The sequence below is a fragment of the Ursus arctos genome, unplaced genomic scaffold (genome assembly GCF_023065955.2).
Source record: "Ursus arctos isolate Adak ecotype North America unplaced genomic scaffold, UrsArc2.0 scaffold_13, whole genome shotgun sequence".
In the NCBI taxonomy this organism is placed as follows: domain Eukaryota; kingdom Metazoa; phylum Chordata; class Mammalia; order Carnivora; family Ursidae; genus Ursus; species Ursus arctos.
In genome coordinates this window covers 898,525-918,092 of record NW_026622797.1, presented here as the reverse complement: position 1 = coordinate 918,092, position 19,568 = coordinate 898,525, and the positions used below count along the sequence as shown (strand labels likewise).

The following is a 19,568-nucleotide window of genomic DNA, read 5'->3' as shown; positions in this document are numbered from 1 at the left end:
CCGACATGGCTTCCTGCGAGTCTGGGGCTCACGCAGTCTGTGTGAAGCACGTCATGTGCACTGTGCCTCCACGTAGGTTCAAGGTCCAGCTTTACCGCGTCCTGTGCAGACGGCCACCTCCTAAGTTCATTAGCTGCCGTGAAGTAAAAGTCATCATTCCTCTCATCCATTCCCAGGCCTTGAAGTAGTTGATTTCAAATTAAATAGTTGATTTCAAGTTACTGCCTAATATGAAGGAAAACAGATACAAAGATTCAGTACAAACTCCAGGAAATTCCTGAGAAACGTCCTAGCATTTGAATCTGTTGAGGCCAAAGAAAAGCATGCAGCAATGGTGGTCTTCTCTGACGTGGCGCAGCAGAGGGCACGTAGGCCAGATGGGAACTCGGGGCCTTGAGGCCACCTGACTCACCGCAGATGCATCGTGATGCAGTGAAGCCGGCTGTGGGTGTGAGGCAGCCCCGTGTGGCCTGCACCCACTGCCTCCTTCCGGGACGTCACTCGGCCAGGCCCTTAGTGTCAGGGCTGAAGCCATCACACAGAGGACGGCACGGGGATGGAAGCAGGGTTCCATGGACAAGCAGGAGAGCAGGGTCTCCGAGAACAAGGGGACAGAAAGTGCACGTTCCACCCGAGAGGCACTCCTGCGACAGAGGAGAAAAGACAGTACAAACTTGTCTGTGCAGTACCCTTTGTGAACACACTAAGCTGAAGGACAAGACACGCGGGAGGAGCCCATGTGATTAAGGAAGGGAATGCCACTACTGTCATTTAAGAAGCTTAAATGGTGTTCGAATATTTGTGGTAGATAAGTACTCAATATTTAAAGTTTCCCCTTGGCATAAATGTGTTATTACATTTACTTCTCTTATCTCTCTTCAGAATGCTCACGCATCAAGATCTGTTGTTTTGCATTTATACCTGGTGGAATTCAAGCTTTGGCCTCCGACCCTTCCTGGAGTTTGAGTGGTGGGTCTTTAGGAAAATTCAAACATCATTACAAAGACCCCATAGGTGCAAAGCCACAGTTGTTGCTCTGTGTGAATGAGCCTAGAAGAGAGCCCCCCCCCCCACACCTCCAGAAGAAAGACTGTCCTTGCTGACTCACAGGAAGGCCAGCTGTCTCCCATAGGCCAGAAGGGGGCCCGGAACACAGTGGGTGCTGGGCACACACTGTTGAAGAGGTGAGGGAATGAAGTAGTGTAGACGTCAGATCCCCAGCTCTAAAACTAAAATCACTGGTCTGTCACATGCCATCACCCAACCATTACGGGACATACGCACATTTAAGGAAGGTTTTCCTGAGGTGTCATTACATACAGTGGTGCGTCTGTTTGCAAACACACACCCTCAGGGAACCCACATGTGCCAGCAGACATGCCCATCTCCCCCGAAATCAGCCTGAGACCCTGTCCAGACTGGTCCCTGACGCAATCTGATCTTTATTGTCGTAGGTTTGAGTTGTTCCAGAATGTCCTACAGTCTGAGTCATAGGCTCTGTACTGCCTTCTTCTGGCGTCCTTCGCTCAGCATGAATGTCACTGCGTATCAGAGGTTTACTGCTTTACACACACCACTCTCCTGACAGTGGGCACCGAGAATAAATCCTCTGTGAATGCCCTCACACAAGGCATTTTATAGGCACACACTCTCTCTCTTAGATAAATCCCTGGAGGTAGAATTTGGGACACGGACTTGATGTATGTGCAACTTCTTTGAGAAGCTGCCAAACGTGTTTCCAAACCGTACCATCTGGCGCTCCCTCCACAGGCCCTGTGCGCTCCAGGTGAAGAGTCCCTGCTGAGGACGTCCCTGTTGTGTGTGCACCAGGGTCTCACTGTTGCTCTGATTCACATTTCCTTAGTGAGGAATGCTGTTGAGCGAGTCTTCCTTTCATATTGCTGTCATGTATCTTCTTTCATGAAGTGCCTGTTCAACTGTCTTGCCCACTTTTGGTTATTTGTCTTTTTGTTACCAGCTAGAGTTGTTCTTGTTATGCAGAAAAAAGCCCTTTGTCTGATGTAGTGTCCATGTAGCCCTGCACAGGCTGTTCCTCCCGACCTGTGGCTTGCTTATTGATCTAACGCTGCCTTTTGAAGAACAAAATATTTTTTCTTCATTCAGAAATAAAAATGGCTAACTCAGCTAGCCCTACTCCAAATTTATAAAAGTATAGTTTCCTTTAAAAGAACTACAGCAAACTTCATGGATTCATTCCATATCTGTGAAAGAAAAATATTATTTATTTCACAGTAGAAGAAAAATGAGTACGGTTTCACTTAGGAAGGTTTTATTTTCATATTTTCTCATCCATTCGTAATGCATTTGGATGGCCCGGGCTGATCCACTGCCGATGGAATGTGACTTGGCATTCCAGGCACTTCCGGTGCAGGTCTGAAAGCAAAGCTTCAGGGTTTTCAGTGGAAATTTTAGTGTTTTCTTGATGGCTGGTAATTACCTAAGAGTCACAGAAACACAGTGCTTTCTGGATGACAGATGTCTGTTGGGTGTTCTGTGAAGAGGGTCACTGGGAAGAGGGTCACATATGGCGAGGCTTCAGGGATGAGAACAGGATGCAGAACCAAGAGAAGACTTGAGGGTCTGAGTCAGAGGAGGTGTTTTCAGAAGGGCACTGAGAACCCGGGGAGTCCCACAAGAGAATAAATGGTGACAAGTAGGCCACGGACAAGCACCATGTCAGACGAAGGCAGCATCACAGCCCGTGAGGGGCAAGGCCCAAACATGGAGCTTATCTCTACTGAGTCTTGCACTGCAGAGAAAAGGTAATACGGCATTCATACCTGCCCTCTCATCCAGCTGTGTAACTCCCACTTTAGCACCTACAATTCAACCTGGAGCTTCTCTTTGTGAGCAGCTGCCACTGCTATTCAAACAACAATGACAGCAGTCCATAACGACTGCAGACCGAAAGCCGTGTTTTCACATCATGGCCATCAGCAGCAGAAGTCTAGAGCCAACAGCAAGAGGCTCCTGGCGTCCACGCTGGTCAGCATGGACTCCACCCAACACACACCCTCAGAAAGTGAACAGAAGAGCAGTTTCCTCTTGTGACCATATTAATAATTTTAGCACCAACAGAGGAATAAAATGTCTTCCTCCAGAACACATCCCCTACACTGATGCTGATCTGGACAGAAATGTCCTGCAGGCTGTGCACCTGGGTCTGGGGGGCCCCTGGGGTTCCCCGCCCTGATCCTCGGTGTGTGTCCCGTGCACCGTGGAGGAGCCACCGTGCTTGGGTCCACCCCTATGCCTGCGAACACAAGGACGCACACCTGCCTCCGTCACCGCTGTCCCACTGCCCCTCCTCACCTGTCCCCCTCTTCCTTTGGAGCCTTCCTGTGAGGGCCAACTTTTCCGCACAATCGCAATTTTCTTGTTGTTAACTACAAAATCGCAGACAACCACCTTTGCTCCCAGTCAAATTGGTATCACTTCTTGTCAGTGTCACTTGCTTTTTTTCCATTCAATTCTTGTTTCTGTGGGATCTTCGTCCTCCTATGCTGTGCCTCACGTGCCAGGGAGGACAGGCAGTAAGTTCCATGGATTCACTTTTCAATCCTCTGTTGAGCACCTTAGATGAAAGGGGGTGAGTGAAACAAGCAGGCTCCGCAGTGAGTATGAGAGGTTCTCCTGGCCTGAGGGCCACACCCGTGCCCCAGAACCCCACAGTGGAGCAGACCACCCGCTCACTGACAGTAAGTCGCTTGAGGAGTTCCCCAAACAAACTTGGACCCCAGGGAGCTCCCCGGCCCCCCTGCGTCAGCATCTCCAGGAGCTCAGAAGGTACCATGAAGCTACTAATAGCAAAATGGAAATCAAGCTGGGAACACACAGAGGAAACAAGTCAACAGGTTATTTCTAATTAGGGCCTGAAACAAAACTGGTGCTAAGTAAGTCTTGCGGGAAAGAAGATGGGAAGAAGGCAAGGGGAAACTGAGGCCAGGAAGGCAGGGGTAGCGTGAGCATGAAATCCCTCCTTTGGTTGAACCACATGGAGTTTCCATTCTTGCAGATCAAAACCAGCTGAACACTGGTAATTTTATATTGTTTAATCTAATAACCTCGAAGTCAAGACCCTGCTAGGTATCTGCTACCTTCCTGAACACTGAGCAGCCTGCTCCCACGTGAAGCCACTCTTCCAGGCTGATGGGTCCCCAGGTCCAATCACAGGTTTTATCAGCTTCTCCATCTGACAATCAAGCATTTGCAAAACTCTAGTGACCTTTACTACACAACACCCCGGCACCACCCCCCAAAGTCTGAAACATGAAGTCAGTTCTGCTTAAGCTAATGAGAAGCAAAACCCCACATCTGAAAAGAATGCCTCACACAGACTGTCAAACACGAACAGAAACTGCTTATTCCAGAATTTGTTTAGACCACCCCTCTGCACAAGGCTTGGGCAGCCCACGATCACATTCTTGCTTTCTTGTCTACAAAAACATCGGGTGTGCCAAGAGCGTGTAAACCCCATGACACACACCACATAATATGAATCATTTTATCATCCAAATCCCAGAAGGGAAGCTTCACAGCTGGAAGATTCTGGAGTGGCTGGACAGACCCACACCTTGTCCCACTCTTCCATCAGAGGCCAGGACTCACCTGGAGGTCAGTGCCCCTTCCCCCCTGGGGCACTCACCTGCCAGCATCCCCATCATGCTGTCCCTGCTCCCTCGTCCACCTGCTAGGGACGGCACTCCTCACAGGGCCATCCCAGGAAGCCGCGTTGAGCCTCAGGCTTCCTACCTGTAACATGAAGGATGCTCCCACGAACACCCCTGCAGAGTCAGGAAGAGGGATGGGCTACACAAACCATCAGATGCTTTGAGATTGCTGGTTGTCATCTACGCAGTCCCATAGTCCTTGGGCACGTTGCCTCTGGACCGCCCCCCCCCCCCAGCCAGCTGTCTTCAGAAGCATCGTGCCCCACCTTTACCACCTCTGTCCTGGAGAAGCCTCATCCCAGAGCCGGGCAGCACTTTCCTCCCATCCACCCTGGAGAAGGACAGATCCTCTTCCATCTACCAACTTTGTATGTGAAAAGAATGCCTTCAAATGGGTTTTCCAAGACAAAATTCCATCACTACCTCCCTATCATATAGCTTTTGTTAAGTATTTGGAAAATAAGACTACTAATAATTTCTAGCAAACTCAAAGCATTATCATAAAAATTGGGTAATGAAGTGAAATCAAGTTAAAAGAGAGGAGTTCTAATAACAGGCTATTGTTATCAGTGTTCTCCAGTGAAGGTAGAAGAACCAACCCACCCGACACCATCGTACACTTGCTTATTGCGTGAACAGTGCAATCGCTACATAACGCAGCTAAAACACCAACACGGTGCACCACACCTTCCGTTAGTCAGGCTCCCGCGGCTGAGGCGGCCCCCAGGCTCTCCGTCATCACTCCCGCTCCTCCCTGCCTCTCACCTCAGCAACGGCTTTTCCAAGTTTACTGGTCCTGCATTTTCCCTGATAAAGCTTTGTAATGTTTGGGTTTTCTTAAAAACGTTAGTTTTTCTTTAAAATGTTCCACAGCGGAATCCAGGGACAGAGGGGAGGAGGGCAGGGCCAGGCAGGGCAGTGGAGCGGGTGTTTATGGGGGCAATGTCCGTTTTGCGAGACGAGAAGGTTCTAGAGACATATGCTGGTGCTAAGTGACCGCACAGCAAAGTGAACGCAGTTAACAGCACTGAATTGTGCCCAGATGGTGTTCTTATTTGTATTTTAGCAGAATTAAGATAAAATGGGAAAAAATTTCAAATGATGTAACTGGAATTAAGACTATTAAATGAGAGTCTATGGGTTTACTTGCCTTATTAAGTCTGCTTCATTTACCTATTTCTTGAAATGATTTAATTTTAACAAAGGGAGACAATAGAATTGCTATACATGGATAAAATAGCTCCCAAGTGTTAGGAAAAATAAAAACGAGGTTTCCTAAATTTTGCTCCTCCAAAACTGTGTAAGGAAAAGCACGTATATTTATAGTCAGTGTGTGTGTGGACATTCCCACGTGGAGCCCAGGAGCCCAACCTTGTACTTCTCAGCACTACATCTCCTGGCAGGAGAGAGGCCAAGGGATGGGACGGTTCATGCTGGAACCTACCAGGTCTGTCCAGGCTGGCCCTGAGAGGCTCTGTCCTGGGTAGCATTGCGTGCTGTGGGCCATGCGCCGTCTGGAACTGTTCTAGAAGCACCCTGACTCTCCTGGGGTCCCAGAAAGACTTGGCTCTGGGACCTTGGAGGGAAAACACCTGCTGTCCACCCCCAAGACAGCCATTTGTGTCTGGGGAATTCGTGGGGGACCCTCGGAACCCTGCCTCCACTGGGAGGAAAAGCCCAGAAGACAAACTGTGTGCAGAGCTCCCCATTCCCAAGCAAAACCGGGACACGCGGTCATAAGGCCGGCGGGCAGCGCTGCCCACCACCACACAAAGTCTGTTAGAAAACAAACACGAGGTTACTTTTTATTGAAGAACATTCTGTTCCAACTTGGCCACACTCTGTGCAGAATGACTGGACGCCAATGCCAGTCTCCCAGCAAGGGGACCCTTAGGGGGAGCAGGGAACTTACAGGCGTGAGTGACGCAGAGCAGCAGCGGCTGGTGGAGTCAAGGGACCTGAGCCGGTGGTGCTGGGAGGGAGGACTCCTGCCCTGGTCGGCGCGGCCCCCTCACGCCTGTGCCACACCGGCCCGCGGTTAGCCATCGGCTACAAAGAGCTGCAGTTTGCCGTCCAGGCTGACCGTGGCAAGCTGCAATTGAAAACAAGATATCATGTGGTCCAATCACTTTCAGGACAGAGAATCCTATACGCTTACAGTGTGTGCTTTCCTATTGGCGATTTTCCAGACCACAGAACGAAACGCACTACAAATACTGAAATCTATACACACGGCAGGTGCTATCCTGATTGTTGACGACTGCAAACTACGTTCCACTGCTATTCTGATACTTGTGAGAGCCTCGGTCAGAATCCACGGTCGACATTCCAGGGAAGGGGACAGGACAGCCTCTGTAAGCCTCTGCCGGCTCTCGGCCACACACAGGAGCCAAGGAGCCCCGTCCCTCTGGCTTCCCACCATTCTGCTCCCTTGCCCAGGGCAGAGGGCGGTTCGCTCGGCGGGTCAGACAAGGCCTCTTCCTGCCTTGTCCCCAGGGGCCAGCTGGTAAAGCCCACCTGCCCTGTGAACTCAGGGACGGGGATCTGTGTCCTGGGGAGCAAGTCCAGGAAGTGCCCGCTCACTCTCACGTCAGATGTCTCAGGCGGATGTGTGCATGGCGGCCTCACCTGTCATTCCCATTTGGACCGAATGCTGGCCTGCTATGGTGATACCTTGCCTCGCGTTCTGCATTTTGAAACGTTACACGAATCACCACTTGGACATCCACTGTGACTTCAAATCCCATCCGCTCATACTCCTCTTGCCCAAAGAACCCACCACAACCCTGACCTATCCTATGATCTAAAACCTGGATGATCTTTGAATCTGCTCTTCATCCAAATGACATAATCAGCAGCCACGCCCTCGTGATGCTGTGGCTTCGCCCTGCGGCGCAACCTCTCAGAGTGACCTTCCCGCCGCGTCCCCAAGGCCACCACATCAGGGTCCTCACCTCCTCCTAGAGCTGCATGATCTCACCCCGGTGACCCTTGCCCCCCCCTTGCAAACGTCTGCCAATTCAGTCGTCCCAAGTCTGACCGTCCCTTCGGCACCACGGTCAGGAATCAGAACAAGATCCACGAGGTCAGTCAGGGTCCTCTGGACTTGGGTGGGGTGTCCCCACCCACATCTGTGCCTCTGTGGGCGTGTGAGGCAGGTGTGCTCCCCAAGCCTTCCAGAGCTGGCCCCTCCGCACCTGCCCACTTCCAGCTGTTCTTGACGCTACAGTGAGTGACTCCGTACAAGTGTGGTATTTGAACCAATGCTGCTTGGCTATCTTCAGCCATATTTCGGTTTAGTGCCCTCAGTCAGCCCACAGCTGGGGCACGCTCAACCCACCGGCCGGGTAAAGAATAGGATGACATCATGAGAAGCAACATGCACATCTGTGGCCTTTGATTTTTAAAAGCCTCTGCCTTAGAAAAGGTAAAATATCTGTAGGAAAATAGTCAATAGGAGACAACTTGGCTGCTTCTGTTCCCACAGATCTAGATGTTCAAAAAATCCCTGGTGGCTGGGAGGAAGAGAGGACAGCGGGGTGCAGACCCTTGACTCCAGGAGTCCAACCTTCTCCCGGGATCATTCCCCGAGTCACACCTGGAGAAGCAGGTGGCAGACATCAGACACCTGTGGGGGCTGCAACGAGGGACAGCCGCCCATCCCAGAGCACAATCTAGGGGGCAGCCAACACTGCACAGCGCGGTGGGGAACTACGCAAACCTCCTACCCCAGCCCTGGCCCTGGGCCCAGCGGAGATGCTGCACAGACACGGCCCAGGCCGGCCACCGATGAGGGGCCTGACCGTTGTCTGGCTCGTCGTGTGTGCTCCAGAAACTTCCTGACACCCCTGGGGAGCCTGTCTTAGCCCGAGCCGCATGACAAAGTACCAGACTGGGTGTCTGATAAACAACAGATGTGTGCTGCTCACAGCCTGGGGCCCCGAAGACCAAGAGCAACGGCCAGCGGGTTCTAGGGGCTCCATCCTCACTTGGGGAAGGGGGCATTTGGAAGCTCTTTGTGAGGCTCTAAGCCGGTCCCTGAGGGCTCCACCTCACGACCTAGCCACCTCCCAAAGGCCCCCGCCCCTAACGCCAGTGCATCCTGTCCATTGCAGAGCCCAGATCAGGGTTCAGGGTGGCGTGGAGTTACACTGACCATTAGCCAGAGGAGGCGTGCAGGAGGAGGTAGCGCACCCGAGGGTGCGTGCTGAGACCAATGCTCGCCACAGACGGCGCGTCCGCTCGGCTATCCCCGTGAACTGACACTGGCCGGGCTCAGTGTCCCCGCGACGCGAGGGCTCGGCTCACACACCCCGCTGTGCCTGCAGCTCCCCGGGTGTCTGCACCTCACGCTCCCTCAGGAAACATATCCCCACATCGCCTCGGCTTCCCCAAAACCATTGTTTTTCTTCTTTTCTTAGATATTGTTGGGTTTGAGACGTCCCAATATCTTAGGTGATGGATCATCGATCTATCAACAACTTCCCGGGGGGGCATTTTTATGTTGATTGACACTGAAGGGTCTTTGCTGTCATAAATGAGGAAGTGAATCAAACATCAGAAATGCAGAAATAACAAAACACCATTTCTGCGTGTTTATAGCACAGCACGATGCCCTGTCTGGCACGTGTCTCTATTGATACTGATAACGATCCTGGAATCAATACAGAGACCCTGCCTCGGGAGTCACTGGAGGAGCCACTGGACACCGTGCAGAGGGGCATCCAGGATTTCAGTACTGGAATAAAATTTTAAGCCCCTTCCAGAGATTCAGCCTGGTGATCACAAACACAGACTTGGAGTCGGGCTGTTTCTACCACGTGTCTGCCATACAGCGTGGGGCAAGTCACTTCCCTCTACTTTCGTTTGGGATACATACTAGGGTGACATTACCTATCCTGGAGTCCAAGGGCTCTATCTGCTCATGCGTATAAAGCACACACCAGAACCAGACACGTGGGGCACACTCGACAAACAGTCCGTTGTAGGACCAAACAGGTGAAGGACAGATACAGATAAAAATCTGCAATTTTCAGACCCAATACACCACTTACATAATCCTGAGAGTGAAGGACTGATGTTTACAGTCCAGATTTTGGCCTGAAAATGTTTATTGTTTTGGAGGGAGAACTTGGTTCTTATTTCAAAGAAATGGCTAAAACAAAGATTTCACACTGGAGCAAAACTTCACTTATTCACAATTCCCCAAATAATCTTATGCTCATGGACATGTGTCAAATTTATTTTAAAATTTGTCTTTAATTGGACTATACCAGACAATGATTATAAACCACACACATCTGGGATAAAAAAAAATGAGGTTTCTCTGTTCTAAATACCTCAGTCTGCAAAACACTGCTACAAATCTCATACTAATGACATCTTACAACATTAATAACCCTTCCTTAGAACATATCTTCAAACAACATAAAAATAAGTTTCAGATGGCTGAGGCACTTCTATTTCCAAACTTTAGAAACATTAGGAAAAGCAACCGCATCCAGGGCATAAACACAGTAGCTCTTATTCCCGTGAGTTTCCTTTCAATTTGGCTAGGAATTCAACCTCCGAGGGTCAGATCTTCATCTATGGAAATGGAAGGCAAGCTGTGCATTCCTGGCCATCTGCATTAGTTGGTCCCTGGGGCGCAGGTGCCCTTCGGGGGGGTGAAGAGAGCAGAGGGGAGGAGGGCTTGTCTAACCACGCGGGACACAAGATGGGTGACAAAGTACAGCCCGTTCGGGAACGGCAGAGTCCCCGACTGCCCTGCCCCGAGGGCCGGAAGTTGCTGTGAGAACTCACAAGGGGCTGGGGCTAGCTTGGTGGTGAGGGACAGAAACCCAACTTGGATGAGTTGAGCAGAAAGGCATTTAATTATATGGTTATCGGAATGTCTAAACGAGCTCACAACAAAAAAGGACTTTGGAGTCAGGGAAAGCCGAAGCCACAGGCTCAGCCATCACCAGCACCCTGTCGTTATCACCTGTGTCTGCCCCAGGGAACGTTTTCCTCATTCTTCTTTTTCTTTGGAAACCATGAGTTTCTAATTCTCCGGTCCATACAGCCAAATAAAAACAAAACAAACAAACAGAACAAGCAGCAACAAAATCTCATCTCACTTAAGCTCCCAGGCTTCAGCCACTGTTTCCTGCTGGCTCCAGTTTGACTGTGGCCCTAGCAGGCTCATGGGTTCAGTAACTTGCTACTCCCATGATAACCATGTGGGTAGAAAGTTCCCAGAAGGGCAGTGAATCATAAAGACAAACTATGAGGGACAGGTAAGTCCCTTTCCTTCAATAAAGTCAGGACATGCCAAGAGAGGGCGTGCATGCTGTGCACTGCAGCAGGGTGCTGACCTCGCCACTGCTCTCGTGAAGCCGAGGCTAGTGACTCCTGGAGGGACTCGCATTCTGAGCTTGGATGGGCCTTGTTCACTCACATAGTTGAGCTGCAGGAAAATAGAGACAAGCCTGGGAAAGGAACTGAAAGCCAGGTGACCCGTTTATGACATCACTTTCTGCCCAAGGAAATCAGTTTCTGTTAAAGCAAAGTGTGTGTGTGTTGGGGGGACGTCTTGGGCTTTAACTGCCATGTGAACACAGAAGGTGAGGATGTGGGGTCTCATGATAAAGGGAGTTGGGCCAAGAAACCTGTACAAAGTCAGAAGATTCATGTGTTTAGACCTGAGTGAAGCATGGACAGGGAAGCCCACCTTGATACCAGGGAGACAAGACATCTCAGCCTGAGGTGAGGAAATCACCTCCAAAATCCATAGCCAAGGGCAGCCCATAGGGAGTTTGCAGTTTTCACTTATGCTATGTGATATAAAGAAATCCATATCAAGGAACTAACTAAAAAAAGTGGTCTCAGCTGCTAATATTCCCAGAGCACCCAGCAGAGCAAACCTAAGACCGCTCGGACCACTCCTCCCCAAAAGCCATGCAGGACCATCAAGGATAAGCTCTGCTGAAGGTCATCTCTGGACCTTTCCTTATGAATTATAGTGGACACAAGACTCAGCAGGAATGGAGTACTGAACACTGTAGACAACATAGCCATCAGACATGGTCTTCGAATCAGTATGTTTAAAATGGCTAGGAACATAATAAAAGGATAACCTGTTATAATACAGAACTGGAAGATTGAAAACAAAGTGAAACTAGAAATAAGAGTCATTGAACATAAACTCACAATTGATGGATTAACAGCTGATTAGAAACAGCTGAGGAGAGGATTTGTAAACTGGAAGGCAGGTGTGAAGAAATCACCCAGAATGTAACTCATAGAGTTGAAAGGATGGAAAATGTGAAGGAGGCTTTAGATGACAGACTGAGTGTAAATATTCATTTAAAAGGAGTTTCAGAAGGAGAGAGCAATGAGATTGGAAAAGATAATATTTGAAAGGATAATAGCTGGAATTATCGAGAATTAAGGAAAACTCAAATACTTATTGAGGAAACAAAATGAACTGTAGGAAAGATAAATAAAAATACACACACAGCTAAATTTATATTAAGTCTCCAGGACAATACACACACTAATCTTTCTCCATTGGTGGCCTCATTCTGAAACCTTATCACATGGAGTGGGCTTACATAAATACAAGCACCCACGCCCACTCACAGAGATTAGGTTTCAGTGACAGCAGGTGAGGCACAAGGGTGACACTAAAACACAGGCCCTGGGACACCTGGGTGGCTCAGGTGGTTAAGTGTCCAACTCTTGATTTCAGCTCAGGTCACGATCTCAGGGTCATGGGTTCGAGCCCCACATCAGGCTCTGCACTTAGCACAAAGGCTGATTGAGATTCTCTCTCCCCCTCCCTCTGCCCCCCCCCTTGCTTGTGCTTGCTCGCTGTCTCTGAAATAAATAAAATAAAATAAATCTTAAAAAAAAAAACCAAAAAACACATAGGCCCCAACTTTCTCTAAGGTGCATCAAGAATCGAGGTCCATTTTTTCACATACTGCTCATTTTTTCAGTTTTAAATATTACTGTCAGTTATTGAGCATTACCTTTGTCATGGTGTCCTTCATTAAAAATAAATCTTTAGTCTTTATGAAAATAAATTCATCACATTTTTTGTCTCATGTTTTACACTTTCCAGTTTTTTTTTAAGTTTTATGAAGTCTTTCCAAAGCATAGGTCACAAAGCTACTCTACATTTTCCTCTATTTATTTATAGTTTTACCTTTCACATTTAGATATTTAAATCATTAGAGGTATGCATATTTAAATAGAAATACAGTTTTCTTTTTTGTTACTGTACAGATCCAATTTTCCCTAAACATTGTACTAAATAATTCATCTTTTCCCCATTGTTCTATGGTGCCATATTAATATGTACTGAGTCCCCAAATATACATGCGTCTATCTCTGAATTCTCAATTATATTCCTTTGGCTTTATTTCAGTTCTTGAACCAATGCTACATTATTTTTATTTCTATGGTTTCATATGTCTTAATATCTGATAAAGAAAATATAAAGTTGACTTTGCCTTTTATGGATCTTTTTTCTCCAGTAAATGTTTCTTGGAATAAGTTTACTGAATCCTGCTGGAATTTTGATTAAGATTGCAATAAATTTATAAATTAGTGAAGAACTGGCATCCTTATATTAAGTTGTAACTTAAATTATGAAAGGATACGGAATACTATTCAGATCTTCTGTGCAGTTTATTAGAGTTTTAAAGTTTTCTCCATAGTTATTTGTTTTTCTTAGTTAAGCTCCTACTTTCAAGTGTTATTTGTTATTATAAAGGAAATATTATTTTTATTTTAATTTCAGTTAGTTATTACTGGTATATTGATTGTTGTAACTAGATATGACATGCAGCAACCTTACTGAAACCTTGCTGAATTATATTACTTCTAAAAGCTTAATGATTCTATTAGTTTTTCCAGTTAAATGGATCAAATCATCTGCAAATAATGAGTTTTGTCTCTCCTCTTCCAAGCCTTTTTACTCTCATTGTTTCTCTTTGTTTTATTGATCAAATCTCTGATATTATGTTAAAAGGAGTTTTAAGAGTAGATAGCCTTCTCATATGCCTGATCTTAGAGAGAATGCATGTAAAATCTATTAAGTATAATATTTTCTATAAATATTGGCAGATAACCTTTACCAGATTAAGAATCTCTTTTCTATTCCTACTTTGCTAGATTTCCTTTTAATCCTAAACAGTAATGGACTTAAATGCTTTTTCTGCATTTACTGAGATAACACAAAGTATTTTCTCTTTATCAAAGTAGTGAATTAAGTCATTAGATTTTCCAATCTTGCATTTGGAGATAAATCCTACTTACTCAAAATGCATTTTCAAGGGTGCAGCTGAATTCAACTGGCCGTGCTCTAGTTAGGAGTCACATAGGCTTGTCCATAACTGAAATCAGCATATAACCACATTTTGCATTATATTTAGCTGGTGTTAGAATAAAAAATGTCCTACTCTCACTGTGAAACAAGGGGGATTCTTATACGTTCAGTGCTGGTGGAAGGGAAAATTGGCCACTTGGAAAACATTTTGGTACTTATCTTATAAAATAAAACATACATTTCATATACAACCCAGAAATCCCATATGTATGTTATTTGTCCAGAAAAACTAAAAACATGCATTGGCACAAAAAGGTGTTCATGAATGTTTCCGTAGCTTTACTCATAATACATACAAGCTGGAAACAACCAAAATTTCCATAAATTGGTGAATGTATAAACAAATGTGAAACCGTATGATGGAACAAACTACTGATACGTGTAACCATATAAAAGTCTCATAACCATTATCCCACATGAAAGAATAAATACACCAAACACATAGTGTTATATCCAAAGTATATGACTTCCTGAAAAGACATAAGGAACAGAAATCAAGTCGGTGGCTGGGGTGGGAAGAAAAAGCTGACTACAGAGGGACTCACAGGACCTGGGTGGCAGATATTCTCCATCCTGACTCTGGTGGGATTTGGTATCTGATGGGGGACATCTCCATAATGATTGTGGGGCAGGTTGTATGGCTGTATCCATCCATTAAGAATTATTTAATTTTATACCATATAGAATGAATTTTACTCTATGCAAACTATTTACCAGTAAATGTTAGTTTAAAAAATACAATAAATGAGGGGCACTTGGGAGGCTCGGTTGTTAAGCATCTGCCTTTGGCTCAGGTCACGATCTCCATGTCCTGGGATCGAGACCCACGTCAGGCTCCCTGCTCGGCAGGGAGTCTGCTTCCCTCTTTCTCTCTCCCCCTCTGTGCCTCCCCACTGCTTGTTCTCTCTCTCTTTCTCAAATAAATAAATAAAATCTTTAAAAATAAATTTTAAAATGTAATAAATGCTACCATACATTAGACTAGCGAAGTAGATAATGGGAGTTGCCAAAGATTATTTAAAATAAATCACATCCAAAATACCAACTGGGTATTAAGAAAAGGAAGCCTTGTGCTCTAAGTCATGAGCAGGCTGCAAATAAAATGTCTGTACTTCAGGCAAGTGAGACTCGCTTCTACAGTAATACTTCATTTGAAGAAGTAAGAGCATATATCATAAACCAGATTTTGTAAAACTCTAGGTGTTTGCACATGCAGCATGTAAACAAAGACTACTTTTCAGGATCACACACCTTCTGTACATACGATAGAGAAATCCTGAAAAATGGTTAATAACCAGAGGTGAAACAAATTTGGTTTCTGCTTCCAGCAGGAACTGAAGTGTACAAGGAGAACGAGACAAGCACTCTGGGTCGTAAATGCAGATATCCGCTGGTCCTTAGTGCATCTCTCACATGGATTCCAGCTCTAACGACACAGGCTGCTAAACTGCTTCATGTTTGCTCATAGTCCGCCAGCCTCACACAGGCTCCACATGTCCTGATTTCCTTTTCTCTGCATCTCCACAGGCACTGAGACCTTTTCTTTACTCACTGAGGACCACCGTCCAAGTGCATGACAGGTGGGGCAGATCATACAGCTCAGCCTACGACATTTTATCGTCTTAACAGGGCTGAAAATGGCCACTTTTCTCCAAACTCAAGATTCTCTGGAACCTTCATACTTTCCCTATTCCCTATCCAAAATGTATGTCAGAGGGGAGGGGGGTGGGGGAATGGGATAGGCTGGTGATGGGTAGTAAGGAGGGCACGTATTACATGGTGCACTGGGTGTTACACGCAGGTAATGAATCATCGAACTTTACATCAAAAACCAGGGATGTACTGTATGGAGACTAACATAATATAATAAAAAAACATTAAAAGAATGTATGTGGCCCATCAGTAATAAAAGACAGCAGAGCACAGCGCTCAGCATAGTGTGGGGCGGGCTGCCATTCACCAGCTGTGTCATCTTAGTGGCACTATAATGACCTCACGTGCCTGAATCCCGCTCCCAGGCTGACCCGCCCTTCTGGGCCTCCTGGCGGGAGGAAGGCTGGCCACTAGGGAACAGGGCCGACCTGCTCTCAGAGGTAATGGGGAAATCCCAGGAACACCAAATAGGAAATTGTGGACTTCCCACAGCTCCCGTGATTGGAGATGGCCATCTTCACGGACACTTCATCTAACACAACAGGTGTAAAGGAGACAAAACCCAGATGTGCCATTGGAAGGAAGAGAGAAGTTCATGTCATCATTTAATTGAGATGGATGGGGCTTCCTGCCTGATGAGAACGTGTGTTCATGTGTGGATAAGTCAGCTGTCGGACTCTGTCTGAGAGGTTGCCAGGATTTGCCCTTTTGTGTGCTTGGGGGTATCTCTGTGGTAGATGAGGGGAAAGGTTTGGAATTTCCTCACAAAGAAATCACTGTTCAGCCTCATCCACCAAAAGAAGAAATTTAGAAATGAGGAGTTTCTCAAATGTTTCCTAATGCAGAATTTTAAGATGATATCCAGTGCTACTCTTCTCACCCAACTGCTTCAAATACGATTGTGGGCAGCAAATGTGAGAATCCAAGCAAACACAAACCCCTGGTGGGTGTGGCCAGTGTAAGTGCCTTTCTCCACGTGCCCAGCATAAGGTGTCGGTTTTCATGTAGCTTCACCCAGGATTAAACCTCCTTGTCCTGTGACATTTCTGAATTTTGTTTTTTTGGGGTTAGCAGATAACCAAACGGGGGACTCTCCAGCTCTCTTTCCCTCTTTAACCTTGTAAATGAGACTTGGACACCAGTAGGGATAAGACCACCTACAATCTCGCTGTGAATTAGGTGGAAAGGACAGGGAGTCCCAAGCTAGCGGACCAGTTACTGAGTAACCAGTAACCTCGGGTAAACTATCCGGTCTGCCTGCACCTCAGTTTTACCATCTGTCAAGTGGGGACAACAACGTAACTGTGCTTCAGAACGTGGACTGATGTATGCACACACACACGCATGACACATACAGGAACACAAGTCACTTCATAGCGAAGATGACGTGTCACATATAAGACACACGGTTGATGTGGGGTCACTCAGGTGGCCGCTCTCAGTCCCTGACACCATGATACATGAAGCCCCCGAAGAGGAAGCCTTTTTATGCCCACGTCACGCTGTGCAACCCCTTGATCAAACCCTTCCTAACTCCCCAGTATCTGTTTCTGTTGATACATCATCATTAATTTGAGTCACACGATTCCAGGGGTGAAGGTAAACTTAGAGAAAAAACTAGTGTTGTTTTCTTTTTTTAAAGTGGTTAATCTGGTGTGTGAAAAGTCGCAGAGCTAAAAGGGGCAGATCTGGGTGGGACCCTGCTCCTCTGCTGCGTGCCGACCCTCCAGTGGGGCCCTCGCCAGACAGGCTGCTCGGCATCGGCAGCAGAAACCGCAACGGCACCTCACACAGGCACCAAGCCCGGACAGAGGCAGGGAGGGGAAGATTCACGCTAGCCGATACTGCAAACGTTCGCTTCATGAGCCCTCATGGCAGAAAAGAACTAGAGAACACACCCTGTTGCCCATGTCCGTTTCTTTGACGGATTTCAGAAAAACGTAGCATCACATGCTGCTTCAGTGTGCAGCCAGCCTCTCTGAAGAGGCATGTGTGACGTCTGACTGGAATTCTGTGCCTCCACCTGAGGCCACCATCCTGATTACTCAGACTTCACGAGGGACAGTGGCTAGCAGTCAGACCCCGCTCCTGATCACTTAGCTCAGAGTTTCCAGGATGGGCAGATGCGCCCAACGTGCAACTGATGGAGATCTCCAGAGATTTCAGTTCTATAATTTCATTACCTCTCAAATGTCTCTAGTCCAGGGTAAACATTTCCACTTTGTTTAAACTTGATGAAGTCCAACACGGGGCAATGTTTCGTGGTCGCCTTCCGGCCCCTCCCCTAGCTTGTTCCAGTAAGCCAACTTTGCAAACTCTGCACTAGTGACCTTTCTACCCCGTGTGCAGGTGGTGGGGCAGGTCCAGGCCAGATCTGGACGGGGACACATGGGTCCGCCAACAGTGGGCTCTCCCAGGTGAGTCAGTGCTGAACGGTAGCCCAGGGAAGTGTTAATTCTGGAACAGTCTGGCTGGAGGGCGGGACCACAGAGCATGAAGTGCCCACACAGAGTCTGTGGCACATTTCCTCAGCACGAAGGCTTACGCCCAGGTGTCCTGGCAGGAATGGAACCCAAGCAATTGTGTCCTTCCTGACCTTGAAACTTCCCTGTGTTGCTATGAGAATGGATTTATCCTGTGTGCTGTGGGCTCCTGGGGGAGCAGTTCAAGCTCATACTGCAGCAAACCCAAGAACTGGCTGCTTCCCACGCATGCAGCAGACAGGCCCTGGGCGAGGCTTAGATACCATGTTGGTTTGTCTCTGAGAAGCTCTGGGCTCCTGCAGGACGAGCTCTACTTGCAACCATGCAGATACTCTCTCAAGTTACTGCTCTACGGGTTGGAACGCAGGGATCTGGGGCCTGGGGAAAGCTCAGCAGGGGAGTCCCCTGGAGTCTCCGCACACCCTCCACGGAGCCGGACGCCGAGTGCATGGTTGCGTCTGTGTTTGAAGCAGGGAGGTGGCACTCTGCCAGCTCTGCACCTGCCCGACAGATGGAAGGAGGCCGCTGGACTCAGCACACAGAGTGCACGCCGCACGCGTTGCAGAGGCACCGCTGGGGGGCGGGGTTCCTCGGCATTCTCAGCCTCCAGTGTGGACGGGCAACTACAGGTGTGTGCAGTACAGTATCTGTCTTAGCCTCCACGTCTAAAGCCCCACGGCGTTGTCGTGGCTGGAAATCTCCAGGGAGTGAAGCCACATCACCCGAACCACCAGAAACTCCACTGGTGTTGATGACGGGCCCAAGTTCAGGAGCTGAGCTGCCGAAGAGCAGATCCGCTCTACGGGCTGTTCTAGACTGACTGCATGTCACTGCCCACATGCGCGTGTCCACACGCACACACAATGCACACTGAATAGAAAATACTGTAGGGGGAGAATCACACATGTGTTCCATCACGTAGAAAATCTGCTCAGTGTTACAGACCCAGGGACATCTGTAAAAGGAGGAGAATGGAATTTCAGGTCCCCCGGGAAGCAAATGCCGTCGGCGTGCGGTCGGCAGCTGAGGAGGAGCTGACCGATGGAAGAACGTGGCTGTCTCCTTAAGGGTAATGCTCCAGAAATTTTAGTAGGTTTTCCTAGACTAAGTGGAATGAAATTCATGGCAATGACTCTAGAGGGTGCCTACTTTGGGGCAGGGTGGACAGAGGGGGTACCTAAAAATTATTATTTTTTTATCATAATAATATTTTTATTATATTATGTTAGTCACCATACAGTACATCCCCGGTTTCCGATGTAAAGTTCGACGATTCATTAGTTGCGTATAACACCCAGTGCACCATGCAATACGTGCCCTCCTTACTACCCATCACCAGTCTATCCCATTCCCCCACCCCCCTCC

General features: G+C 47.6%; 1 protein-coding gene across 1 annotated transcript in view; it reads right to left on the bottom strand.

Moving 5' to 3' along the window:
- Positions 1-6,483: 6,483 nt before the first annotated feature.
- Positions 6,484-19,568, bottom strand: part of WDR27 (WD repeat domain 27) — a 163,627-nt gene continuing 150,542 nt past the window's right edge. The window contains exon 26 of the mRNA XM_057310880.1: positions 6,484-6,783. Coding sequence (XP_057166863.1) covers positions 6,730-6,783 — 54 coding nt within the window. The 3' untranslated portion in view covers positions 6,484-6,729. The remainder of the gene's footprint in view (positions 6,784-19,568) is intronic.